General features: G+C 40.4%; 1 protein-coding gene across 1 annotated transcript; it reads left to right on the forward strand.

The window, feature by feature from the left end:
* The first annotated feature begins 2309 nt into the window (after positions 1-2309).
* On the forward strand, positions 2310-12598 carry LOC113582347 (protein-glutamine gamma-glutamyltransferase 2-like). The gene is made up of 14 exons (XM_081704868.1): positions 2310-2322; positions 2598-2765; positions 2981-3156; positions 3359-3413; positions 3527-3645; positions 3875-4003; positions 4446-4623; positions 5642-5768; positions 6694-6797; positions 7200-7439; positions 9318-9566; positions 9970-10130; positions 11313-11449; positions 11695-12598. Exons 1-14 carry the CDS (start codon positions 2310-2312, stop codon positions 11849-11851), a joined length of 2013 nt encoding a protein of 670 aa, XP_081560994.1. The 3' UTR covers positions 11852-12598.
* The last annotated feature ends 742 nt before the right edge of the window (positions 12599-13340 follow it).

Below are 13340 nucleotides of genomic sequence, written 5' to 3' on the forward strand. Positions count from 1 at the left end.
ACTGGAATGAGGTTCCATTTTGTAACATCTCTTGTTTATACTTTTTGTTTATATTTTGTTTATATATATTTTTTTTAAATAGTATGTTTTGAAAAAATGAGCAAGTACTGAACAAGCTTTAAAAATAAAATGCCAATCTAGTTAATAGTATGAAAGAAATAATTATAATAATAATGAGAATAACAATGAACCTAAGAGACAAGCCAGTAAAAATTAAATAAGTAAGATTAGCCTTACTTAAAGAGACAGCAGCAAGCAGCATACTGCAGAAATCTAGGGCATGTGCTAGTTGCTCAGCATCAGAATTTGCGTATGTCTTTTTTTGTATATGTTCCTTAGTGATATCACTTATATGGGGCTCAAATCATAGACATTTATCAAAGGTTATACCAACGTCTGTAGCATAGACTAACCAAAGGTCTAAACAAATCCAGCAATACTCCTGTTTTTTAAAGTTCAAAAGGTGGAGGTTCGCGGTCTTCAAAGCTTTTATGTGTATAATCCATACTATAATTGGGTAACCTCAATATACACCCCATCAATGGTGACTGGTGGCAGAGGGTGTCTGGTCCCCCTGACGTCTAACACCAACTCCTTCGTTGTATTGATGCTGAGTTACAGATTGTTCCCTTTATACCACTCAACAAGAACCTTCTCCTTCCTTTCTGATATACCCCACAATGGCCGAAGCATCTGAGGACTACTGCAGATGTCATGAACCAGAAGCGCATGTGAAGTCCAAGGTGTACAGGTTGAACAGACAGTGAACCAGCTCAGTTCAATGAGATGGACCTGTCTCAAGCATAGCCATGTCCAACACAGCCCTGCTGCCTCACAGACTGCCTGTCTACCAGTCGGGTCATCCATTATTCATGAAATAGTAAGCTCATCCATTCACATCACCTGAAACTTCTCACACTACATCACAGGCCGTATGGTGTCCAATGCACTGGTGAAGTTAAAAAAACAGAACCCTCACAGGGCTGGCCACACTGTGCAGGGAAATATGCAGTCTGTCCAGGAGATAGATGACATCCATGCCAGTGCTGTCCTGGTAGGCAAACGCATGGATGTTCTGGTTGAAGATGAGTCAATCTTTGAAGGATCTTTATTATATGTCATGTCAGAGCCGTTGATCTAAAGCCATATGCGATTTTGGGTTGCCTTTGGAAGGGCAATATGACCACACATGATGGTTTCCACATAAGTGGGATGTTTCCAAGCTCTGCTTGAATATGCACTCTGGTACTCCACTCAGTTGTTCTACACAGAGCTTAGCCACTCCAGGCTTGATGCAGCCTGGTTTCTTCTGAGTTTTCTTAGCTCCTTCTACATCTGGTCAGCCGTGAATATATTCCATGAATGTGGCAGGTAATCTGTGCCGGAAGCGGGTGGAGGGGGGTTGTTTGTTCAGTGTGGCTAGAGGTGATGGCTGTCCATAGGTGAAAATGATGGGAGAAACAGAGGAGGTATGCACTGGGGATGGTGTCAAGGATCAACATCTTGGGGATCACTGGTGTCCACTGCACCATAAGCTTATACTGGGGAATGAGGTTAATGAGGTTGATGAGGTTGTGATCAGATTTCCACAGTGATGGCAGGACTGTAGCGCTGTGGGCCTTGTCCACATTAGCATGCAGACGATCTGTTAAAGGGAAGCATGATTCCAGTAACATTTCAGTAGCAATTAATAACTTTTATAATAAACAGTTCAAAAGACTTAAACTGATGCTGTTGTTTTCTTTAATACCAAACTGTTCGAAAGTATCAAAGTAACTGTCACGGAACGCCCCACAACCCCCCGAGTTACGTGGTACGGCCTGCCCGCAGGGGTTGATGTTAAGTGTTTGTCTGTCTGTTTAAACCCCCGCCTGTGTGTGCCTCGTCGTTGGTCGTTGTTAGCGTTAGTGTCATCATTAGTGTTGGTATTGTTGTTTATATATCCACTGTTAGCCTGATCCAGCATTTAAGTGTCATTGTTATTGTCTACACTGTCTGTTGTTATGTGTGAGTGCTTTGAGTGTTATATATGTTTTATGTTATTAAATGTATCACCAAATCTAGGGGGTCTGTGCGTCCTGCTCCGTGACCTGCGGTACTCGGGCCAACATTACAGGAACCATGTCAGCGTTAATAGCGCAGCGGTTTTGTTGCAAAAAAAAAACAGATGACTAATTTCCTACTTACAAGAGTTGCGACAGGACTACAGGGGAATTTAATATACATGTGAATTGGATAAAAGGGTCTGCATAGACGCTTATGTTGTGGTTACAACACACAGTTCAAAGAAAGTTAGCATCCCTCGAATTATGAGCAAACAAGGTAATTTTTTGCTTATTCATTTTGTAAACAAAGTATTTTTTTATGTATTTGCTACAGTTTAAAAATACTTTTTTTGCCAAAAGAAGTCATAGTACATGTATAAAGATAGTAGATAATGACTGAAAAATAAATGGTTCTTCGCATTATTTTATGCAGGATGCCACAATGACTTATTACAGTGCTGAATTAATTTTTAATTTTGTTTGTTAATTTGTTTGAAATAATTCACTCCTCAGATGTATGTGTTCTTAGCGTATGTCTCTTCTCATACACAGGTTTATTTGATATTGATCTCCAGTTGGAGAAGAATAACGCTGACCACCACACTGATGTGTTCTGTAAGGATCGGCTGATTGTGAGACGCGGGCAACCTTTCACAATCAATCTTAGCATGAAGTCTGACATGTCCAAACTCAGTGTGGCTACGCTGATAGCTGAAACAGGTGTTCAGATTAAGAGTATTAAATGTGTTATCAAATGTTATTAATATGTTATTACCGAAACAGGCAGGGCTGAAATGATCAACAAAATGCTCAATAGTCGATTATAGATAAAGCTTTTTTTTCTGTTTTTAAAGGAATTGCAGATCAAAAGTGCCTGCTTGCTTTAAAATTGTTTGTATCCTACAAGGGTAAATTTAATGTGTCTGTCTACACAGGACTGCATCCTTCAGTGTCCTCTGGGACCAGGGTCTCCATGGATGTGAATGGAGAGCCACAGAGCTCTGGATGGAGTGCAGCACTGTCTCAGCATGGAAAAGATATTTCACTGACTGTCTGTGCTTCTCCCAAAGCTCCTATTGGCAAATACCGTCTAATCCTGTCTGAGCCCTCAGTATGTGCAAGATATTTAACTTGTGACTAAAAATTTTTCAGTGTAGACTAACAACTAAAATACAGTTTATTACTGTATATAATACATAAAGTAATTTTATTCATGCGTAATCTTGTCATGTCTACACTTTTTAAAGTGTAAAGTGTAAACATGTGCATGTTTTAAAAGACATTTAAAGAATCAGAGTTTTGATTCTCCACAGCAACAGCAGATGCCTTTGGGTAAAATTATAGTGCTTTTCAATCCCTGGTGTGCAGGTACGTGTTAAATGCAACAACACACAGAGCCTGTTAAAAGAAAAATCCTATTTTAGCTGATGTTCTAATTTTTACTGCTAAAATCTTTATTGCTTTGTAATTGTGTGTGACAGATGATACCGTGTACATAGAGAAAGAAGAAGAGCAAGAGGAGTATGTTATGTCCCAAGATGGTATTATCTTCCGTGGCGCTGCTAACTATATCCAGTCATGCCCATGGAATTTTGGCCAGGCATGTTCACACACACACACGAGCATTTTATGGCTTTTGTAGACAGTGTATTGAACCCACTTTAGTCACAGCAAAGTTACTATATTGGGTTGTTACTATATTGGTATATAGTGTTGTTTCATCACCACTGAAATGGTTGTATGCTGCAGGATTGGAACATGTACTGGCATGGTTAAAATACAGGGACCTTGGCATGCATTAGGAAATTTCTCCTGTGTGTGTCTTGCAGTTTGAGTCAGGAATCCTAAATGTCTGCCTGAAGATTCTGAACAAGAGCCTCCAATACAAGAAAGACCCAGACAAAGATGTGTCTCAGAGGGGTGACCCCATGTACGTGACCAGGGTTCTTAGTGCCATGGTGAGTGCATTATAAAAACAGATGGACTTTTGGATGGGGTCATTGCATTGCACAATTTAATGTCTCCAACCTACTTGATTCATGGCCTTCTCACTTAAGTAATCACACTGACATGTGGTGTTGAGGTATGCTAGAGCAGATATACTACTAAACTGTGCAGCAGTGTTAAGTTCTGAAACTGTGTGGGAGTATCCCTGGTGTATGTGGTATATAAGGAACTTTTAAAAAAAAAAAGAACAAAAAGATCACATACATTATAAGAGGTAAATGTAAGATATAAGGCAAGATTGAAATATTTTATTTAGCAATACAAGAACACTGGCTCTAGAGCATTATTTTTGTTTTGTTTTATTTTCTCAGCTCCTGAGATGGACTTGGTTCTGCACACTTGGTTCTGCACTATTGATTAAGGTTTTAATGTAAAATTGTGCTTATGTGTCAGATAAATTCAAATGATGACAGTGGAGTCTTGGCTGGCAAATGGGGAGAATGCTACTCTGGAGGGGTGGCGCCTACTTCATGGACAGGGAGTGTGGAAATCCTACGCCAGTGGAGTGACTGCAACTGTGCATCGGTGCGCTATGGCCAGTGCTGGGTTTTTGCTGGCGTGGGTTGCACAGGTAACACCCAATAGGTTTCTCCAGGTGTGTGTGCGTGTGTATGTGTATATATATATATATATATATATATATATATATATATATATATATATATATATATATATATATATATAGAGAGAGAGAGAGAGAGAGAGAGAGAGAGAGAGAGAGAGAGAGAGAGAGTGCTAAATTAGGATTAAAGCAGTTTATTTATGTAATGAGCTCCAAATACAACTCCAGATAATAAGATTAAGAATATTTGCTAGCCCTGAAGACAGTACAGATTCAAGAGCTATGCACTTGTTACGGAAAGTACAACAGCTCTACCTACAAAGTAATGAAACAGATCAAGACAAAAAGTACAAACTGTAGGTATTATAAAGGGTACATCATCAGTCCGATAGCCAATCACATTATGCATGCAGCGGTGCACTGCCTAGCTGCGAGGGACAAATAGTCTACCACAAGGTGACCCTTCCGCTCGGCTTGGTGTTTAGTCCCCCCCACGCCCCCCACCCCCCCACCCCTGCTTTTTTGTCCTCCATTCCTTTGAAATGCGATATACACGCAGGTCGTTTTATGGCTGCCATAGTCTAGCGGGAGTTCATTTGCCTCTCAACAAAGCAGCTGGTATTCAACTCCCCAACCGTGTTTTTTTACTTCTCTTGTTTTATCTGATTTAAGATCTAACTGTTTTGCACACGGTCCCACCATCATTAAAGCATGGTAGCTCACCCAGCAGAGTATCAGTGTCATCACAGATTTGGGTTTGGAGCACCACTACATCTTTTCTGTCATGTTCTACTATTTTCAAGTACACAGAAATAAGCCTTTTTAGCTACAGGTGGAAGCGTTATTCTTCTTGCATTTAATCCAACTAGAGAGACAAAATTCATTCCGATAATTTGCTATGCATTACAAAGTTAGATTTGACATGAAGTAAATCAAACCAAAAATATGACGAAAAAGAAATGTAACATTAAAATAATAGTTAATTTGTAGGAAATCTAATCTCAGTGAAATGGTTTCTGCTTGCTAGTGGCTCGAGCACTGGGCATTCCTTGTCGAGTGATCACCAACTTTGAATCGGCCCACGACAGCAATGGTGACCTGAAGATTGAGTCATATGTGAATGAGAATGGACAGAGGGTGAAGGAGTCTGTGTGGTGAGTCACTTCACGTTCATCTTTTCACTATAATTAACTATTTGCTAATTTGGAAATTAAACAATATATGGAGACTCCTAATTCAGGCAGTCCCCCAGTTCTGACCATGTGGTATTTTGGCATAAGAGAGTAAGAATTAGGAGTATCAACACTAGTTAACAGAGATCTTTCTGTGTGGTCAAAGGTCATGGAAACTAAATTCTGAGGCCACAGGATTTTTCTAAATGACTTTATAATTAAATGACCCAAGAGCCTCTTAAATTCTGTAAGATTTATCTCACAGAATATTATGCTATTATATTGTGTTGCAACCTCTTTTGGGGTCCAGACCAAAGTCTTTAGTCTAGGCCTTCAGAGATAGCAACATTAAAATAGAAACATGCAGCACGATGATTTGAGATGTGGAAGGTAAATGAGAGTTGTATTAGAAGAGTTTGGCAAATTACATAGTTAGCTTTCAGGGTGAACTATCACCAAACCTTTAAAACACGCAAGGTCCTCATAATAATAGTTTCCCTATTTCAGAAGAAAACAATGTGTTCCCCATTTTCCTCATCTGAGCATTTCAAACAAGTCTCAACCCCCACCGCGGGCCGCGTGGCGTCAAACATAGTGGGCATGTTGCTCTGCATCGCTGTCGCTTTTGAAGGCATGTCCTTGACGACCAACGGCAGCACATGACAAGTTGCTTGCTGTGAGCACATACCCACTCACAGGGTTTCAACCTGTGTGAGACAGAGTGAATGCACCAAGACAAAACAGAATGAACCACAGGGGGCAGCACCAGCACCAGATTACACGTAAAGACACATACCTCCTGGGGCATAAACAGAAACCTAAACAGTATCACCATTCAAAAAACACAGAAAATACAAAAAAAGCACACTACTTATCCTTTTTCAATGATAATGTAATTTCCTATCAGGAATTATCATTGCTGGCTGGAAAGCTGGATGAAGCGTCCTGATCTCAAACCAGGCTATGACGGTTGGCAAGCCAGTGACCCAACCCCTCAAGAGCAAAGTGAAGGTATTGCTGCAAAATGAAATGAATTGCTGAAGGTCCGAAAGCACACAAACATATCCCACATACTCTGTATTTTATGGCATATTGCAGTATAAAAAAGCAATTTATAGCACTTTGGATGCTTCTCTTTCCTTTGGTGATTTCTTTCCAAAAAATAAACAGCAGCTTTTGAAGAGTGACTAAGTAGAAATCCTGAACATTAAAAGGTGTAATCCATTCATAGAAGAAATGCCAAATTGCACTAGCATAAGGAATCAAGAGATTAAGGAAGTAATAGATAATAGCCTTACCAAAACAACTTGCTTGTGCTTGTAAACAATGGATCAAAATGTAGGATTACAATATTGAGCATCTAAGAGGAGATCATTGCCATGAACTTATGCTTTCACTGGTCATGTGCTACAGGTGTGATGTGTTGCGGTCCTGTCCCTGTGAAGGCCATAAAGGGTGGCGACCTCACCTGCAAGTACGACGCTGCATTTGTGTATGCCGAGGTCAATGCAGACCACATTGTGAAGTGTCGATTGACAGATGGAAGAGTAGTGGACATTGTGAATAAAGTCCAAATAGGACAAAAGATTAGCACGAAGAGGATTGGCCTTGATGACAGAGAGGACATCACACACCTCTATAAACACAGGGAAGGTGAGGTGCTACATGCGTGTATTCCCCAGCTAGTTATGAAACAGCAGCTTTCGGGTTTCATAAACACATAATCATAGCTGAATGCAAGCTGTACCTTTTGAATGATATGTTCAAGCAAAATCCATTCCGTGAAAATAAATCTAAATCTTAAACTCCCTTCTGAAAGGGGTTAGTTTTCCTTATATCAAGTTTCAAGTTTCAAGTTTGGTTTATTTGTCACAAACAGAGTCATACACAGTACAACTCGCAGTGAAATGGTTGAGAGTGCTCTGTCCAAACTGAGAAAAAAGAAAACAGGGGTGCATAGAGAAATATATATTCTATATATGTACAAAAATATATTAACAATGTATGTACAATATATGTATATTATGTTTATATGCACAATGTACAATGTATATAGTTGTGTATGTATATGTACATAATGTACAGAATGTACAGATCTATTTGTAAAATGACATATTTACAGTTTTTACAGTTTTTATGTTACATGGTGGAATAGAATATCTATATATATACAGTTATGTTACATGGTGGTGGTGGTCCCCACAGTTTATCAGTTTCCCCGATTCAGGGCCCGAATGGCCTGTGGGAAGAAGCTCCTCAGTCTCTCTGTCTTGGTCTTCAGGGAGCGAAAGCGCCTCCCTGACCTCAACAGAGAGAAGAGCCTATTGTTGGGATGGGTGGGGTCCTTCACAATCTTCCTGGCCTTGGTCTGGCACCGCTTGTAGTAGATGGTCTGCAGGTCAGGAAGCTCCGTGTGAGTGATGCGCTCTGCTGAACGTACTACCCTTTGGAGTACTTGTCTGTTCTGCTTGGTGCTATTCCCAAACCAGACTGTGATGTTCCCCATGAGGATGCTCTCGATAGTGCAGGTGTAGAAATTCCGCAGTACCTTGGAGGGCAGTCTGAAGTCCCTTAGGCGTCTGAGGTGGTAAAGATGCTGACGAGCCTTCTTTGCCAGGGAGTTAGTGTGGAGGGACCAGGATAGGTCCTGCGAGTTGTGAACACCTAGGTACCTGAAACTATCTACTCTCTCCACCGTGGTTCCACTGATCCTCACAGGTTGGTAGTGCTGCTCCTGCTTCTTGCTGCAATCCACGATCAGCTCCTTTGTCTTACTGACGTTTAGGAGGAGATTATTTTCCTGGCACCAGTTTTCCAGGTGTTTAATCTCCTCCAGGTAGGCCCTCTCATCGTTGTCCGAGATCAGACCCATGACAACGGTGTCGTCAGCAAACTTGACAATGATGGTGGAGCTGGAAGTGGCTGTGCAGTCATAGGTGTACAGTGAGTAGAGCAGGGGGCTTAGGACACAACCCTGAGGAGCTCCAGTGCTGAGGGTGAGGGTGGATGAGGCACAGTTGCCCACCCGTACCCGTGTTAGGAAATTGGAGATCCAGTCGCACAGGGATGTATGCAGTCCTAGATACTCCAACTTAGTAGTGAGTAGGGAGGGGATGATGGTGTTAAATGCTGAACTGTAGTCGACAAATAGCATTTTAATGTAATTTCCCCTCCAGGTGGGTCAGTGTGGTGTGGAGTAGATGTGCAATTGCATCATCACTGGAGTGGTTGTGGCGGTATGCAAACTGCAGTGGGTCCATGAAGGCTGGCAGTGAAGATGTGATGAAATCTCTGACAAGCTTCTCAAAGCACTTCATCACGATTGATGTGAGGGCAACAGGGCGGTAGTCATTGAGGTCGGAGGGTTGAGGTTTCTTCGGGACCATTTATAGAAATTTGCCTGACAAATGATCTTTATTTTACCAAGTTCACAAAGAAAATTATTATTTACAAACATGTACTGAGGAGGGAAAGAACCCAGAAAACTCATTCTCGTTCTTTCATTCATTGCTCATGTTTTCACACCCACAGGCTCAGAACTGGAGCGTGTGTCCTACAGGAATGCTCAGGTCTGTCAGGATTTCAACCTGAGCATTGAATGCCCTCAAAGGATTAAGAAGGGCTCTGACTTTAACCTGCACGTCCTCGTAGCTAATAAAAGCAGCACTGTGAAGATGATATGCCTTCTGCTCAGCTCTGGAGGCATGCTTCACAATGGTCAACCAATCGCCAAGGGTTTTCGAAGTCACATGGAACAACACTCCCTCAAACCTGGCAAAGGTTAGTAGGAGTGTTTCAGGAAGTTGCTGAAAAGACCTAGCATGAGGAATCCAGTATTCGATGTGTCTGTAATGCATTGACCTTTAGTTACTGCCTTTAGAGATTTATAGCCTCAGTCAGACTGTACTGACATATAGTCTTATTACCAATGACCTTCAAGAAACAACATAGTAGATGGAGTCTATACTCATAGTATTGTAGTTAGTGGGGATTTGTTTGATGGCTGCTGGTGTTGCAGAACAGAACTGATGAACAACACATTTAGCAGTTGTTTTGCATCATGCTGCACATTGTGGTCATGTGTTCCTTTTCTGTGCAAAGTCTATTTCTATTGGTAATGTGCCTGGGTGCACTAACACCATGCAATGCCATTGTTCACAAGCTATGTCTCCCCTTTTGGCAGTGCTGAGGGTCCCGATGGAGCACACATACAACAGTTACTCCGCATTGCTCTGCACTGGCTGTCAGCTGCTTGTTACTGCACAGCTCACGGACATTGGAAGATGTGGCAGAATGATGGAGAAGCGTGTTGTCATCCTGGAGGACCCCGAGATCACCATTCAGGTGCCACAACATTGAACTGTGCACTGCAAAATCCAAGTGTCTTTAAAGGGTTATTATTTCATTTATACAAAAGTAAACAGAGGATTAAAGCTGACTAGCAACAGTTAACATGAGCTCCTTACCTGAACTAGCTTTTATTCAGCATAATGGTTGTTTATAATATTTGATTAAATTCACAATATATGGTAATAAATTGTAATGTAGGTGGTCACCCCAAGATGGAGTCAAATCCAAGTCTCCATCTTTGATAGACCAGGGTTAAAGTGGCTAAGCCACAAGCTAATGAGAACCAAAGAGCAGAGAAGCTAGGGGGCTCAAAGTAACCAAACAAAAGGAAACTAAAAACCCACCAGACCCAACCAGGAGCTAGCAGTAGTTGGACCTGGATAATTGTAGGGGGAACTCCTCCAAAGAAAGATCCAAACCATCCAAGGCAGGGTTTAAACCACTGCATTTGAAGTTGCTTAGCTGGCACATCCCAAGCACAATATGGAGAGCCCAACAGAAAGAGATGAGGCTGTGAGGGGAAAGTGGACTGACACGCTCAAAATGGCGGAGTAAAAAGAAAACTAAAGCGGACTAAAAATAGGCTGTCCCAACGTGGTGTGGGCAGGCTAAAGAAAGAAAAAAAGGATAGCCAGAGTAATTCTAAGAGCTGGGAAAACTCTCATGAGAGGTTGAGGGGAACTCGAATGAAGAGAAGGTGAGACTCAAGGCTTTTAGGAGAATCTCAAGGCGTGAGAGAGAGAAAGAGACCCAAAAGGCAGCTCTTGGAGTCTCGACCTGAAATACCAGCCTAGTCTTTTGCCAAAACACTGAAAAAAAGACTGAGCACCAGTGATCCTGTGAACTCGTCTTAAATTAGCATTAGAACAGGTGTGGCTAATTGACAGGCTACCTTAGACACCCTGGGGGACCGAACGCAGGCCAGTAGAGCCATCACTTGGGCCATCTGTGTTTAAAATATGTTCAGTTGGAAATGTGTTTTTATCATTTGATAAAATCATTTCATTATCATTTTATAATTTCAAAACTCCTTATGTTTAAAAGAATGATCTAATGTGTAATTACTGAGAGCAGGCTTCTGCTTCCTGGCGGTTAGTAGATGTTTAGGCAAAACACTGAAATGATTACTGCTCTCATTAGATCGACTGTCCAATTTGTGTTTGTGTTTGTGGGTAGATTCTCAGGCAGCCCAGAGTAGGACAGCAGAGCTGTGCAAAGTTGTCAATGAGGAACCCAGTGCCTGAGGTGCTGGGAAAATGCCGCTTTACCATTGAGGGACCAAATCTCACTCATGGAGAAACGCTCTCTCGCACGTTTGTATCTGCAATTCTCATGCTTTTCCACAGAGTTTTTTTTATTATTGTCCCGTCTCTACAAGCTCGGCCCTCAGCGGTGTTGTCTGGACCCAGTACCATTTCACTATAAAAAGGATATTTTTATTTATCCACATAAATACCAAGTTGTGCATGTTAGCCTTTTGTTGTAACTAGACTTGAATGAGCACAATCATTCTATGACCTGAGGACTGTCTAATATAATGTATGTTTTCCAAATGCAGGATTCCAAATGTGGAGCCTGGAAAAGAGGCCAGGGCGAAGATCTACTTCAGACCCACCCGAAGTGGTCAACACAAGCTGATGGTGGATTTGTACAGCAAAAAGCTGGGCCATGTCAAAGCATACACAAATCTTAATGTCAGCAAGGCTGAAGGGTAACAAAAGACATCATTTACAAGGCAACTCTAACACCTTAACTAAATCCTCATTGTAAAAAGCCCTCAACTGGGAGCAATGTGATTAAGCTTTGTAATTCTCACACATACATGACCCTTCAGATGACTTGTTTTATATCAGTTCTTAAATGTATTCAGCTCTTTTTCACTTATAATAGGATATAAGATCTAAGTAATATAGCCCAAGCCAAATCTAGGTTTTATGGTGACTTTCAAATAGGTTGTTTGGGGAAAATAAGGTTTTTAAATGACAATTACTGCATTTATCCATGTATACTCTTTTATGCTAAAAGTAAAATACATTTAGACTACTGTTTTTCAAATACAAGGTATTCTGGAAATAATTTTAAAACTACATATTGGACAAATGTTTTCCCATATACTTTCCTATAAATAAAAAGTATGAAGGTACATCATACCAGAATCATTTTAATTATACAGTATATCTGCAATAAAATGAATTTTATTCATTTTTTTCATTCATATGAACACTTGGATAATGACTGGGAGTCATAGGGTTTATTGAAAGGGTGTGTTAGTTAAACCTAGCTGTGCTTCCCTTTTTTTTTTTACTGATTAAATCTTTCAGTTTACTTTTGCTTTGCCTCTGTTTTAAATGATAATTACAGGCTGCTCTGAAAATGAGACTAAAAAGTTTTCACTTAACACTGGATCTGGCTGAATTTGAAGTCCTATGAAAATTCCAAGACTTTCCACTATAACTTTGTTCCTGCTTACACTGTGCACAATTTGTCATATAAAGGAGAAATGTTTGGTTGTTTTTCTGTAATATTCAGTAAAAATACATCCATTTCTAAATTGTCTTCTGATTCTTGACACTATTAAAATAAATGAGAAACAAGTCATATCAACCAATTACATAATGTCCAGTTTTCACAAAACCATTAAATTGCAATGCACTAAACACCAACTTTCATTGCAACAGAAGTGTAAACTAATTAAGAAATACATGCACACACATGCAGACACACACAAAGAGACTCTGCTACTATAAGAAATGAAAAAAATATAAATAAATAAATAACCAAAATGTATGTTTTGACCCAGGTGCACACTGTTGAACCATAAAAATAGGAACTTTAAATTCATGATCAACTTGACTGTAAAGTGCCAACAGTCTGATAGCTGTAAAATGAGTGCAAATCTTCACTCCTCCACCACTGTACTTCATTGCAAAATTTTGGTGTTTGGATTTTAGATTTTGGATTTTGCCAAACATTGTGCATAATGCTCAGATATCTTCAGTTTATACTTGCCTGTCCAAAGGCCATGTATGAAGCTCTATGAAGCATTCGTATGAACACATTTATTCTTTCATTGTTTGCATGCCTTAGGAGTGATATACCAAAAATTGCTGCATTCTTCATTAGAAAAGGGATATCTTTTTAATATCTATGCATTAAACTATGTAAAAGTGGTACCTTAAGACCTTCAAATGCAGTCTGTCCTTG

The sequence above is a fragment of the Electrophorus electricus genome, chromosome 21 (assembly GCF_041902795.1).
Source record: "Electrophorus electricus isolate QZ-2024a chromosome 21, ASM4190279v1, whole genome shotgun sequence".
NCBI classification, from domain to species: domain Eukaryota; kingdom Metazoa; phylum Chordata; class Actinopteri; order Gymnotiformes; family Gymnotidae; genus Electrophorus; species Electrophorus electricus.

What these genes read in the sequence shown, in the direction of transcription:
- LOC113582347 (XM_081704868.1), top strand. An exon ending in TGCTGGCGTGGGTTGCACAG is followed by an intron (nt 4,624 to 5,641) that starts GTAACACCCAAT and finishes TCTGCTTGCTAG; the next exon opens with TGGCTCGAGCACTGGGCATT. An exon ending in AGGGTGAAGGAGTCTGTGTG is followed by an intron (nt 5,769 to 6,693) that starts GTGAGTCACTTC and finishes ATTTCCTATCAG; the next exon opens with GAATTATCATTGCTGGCTGG.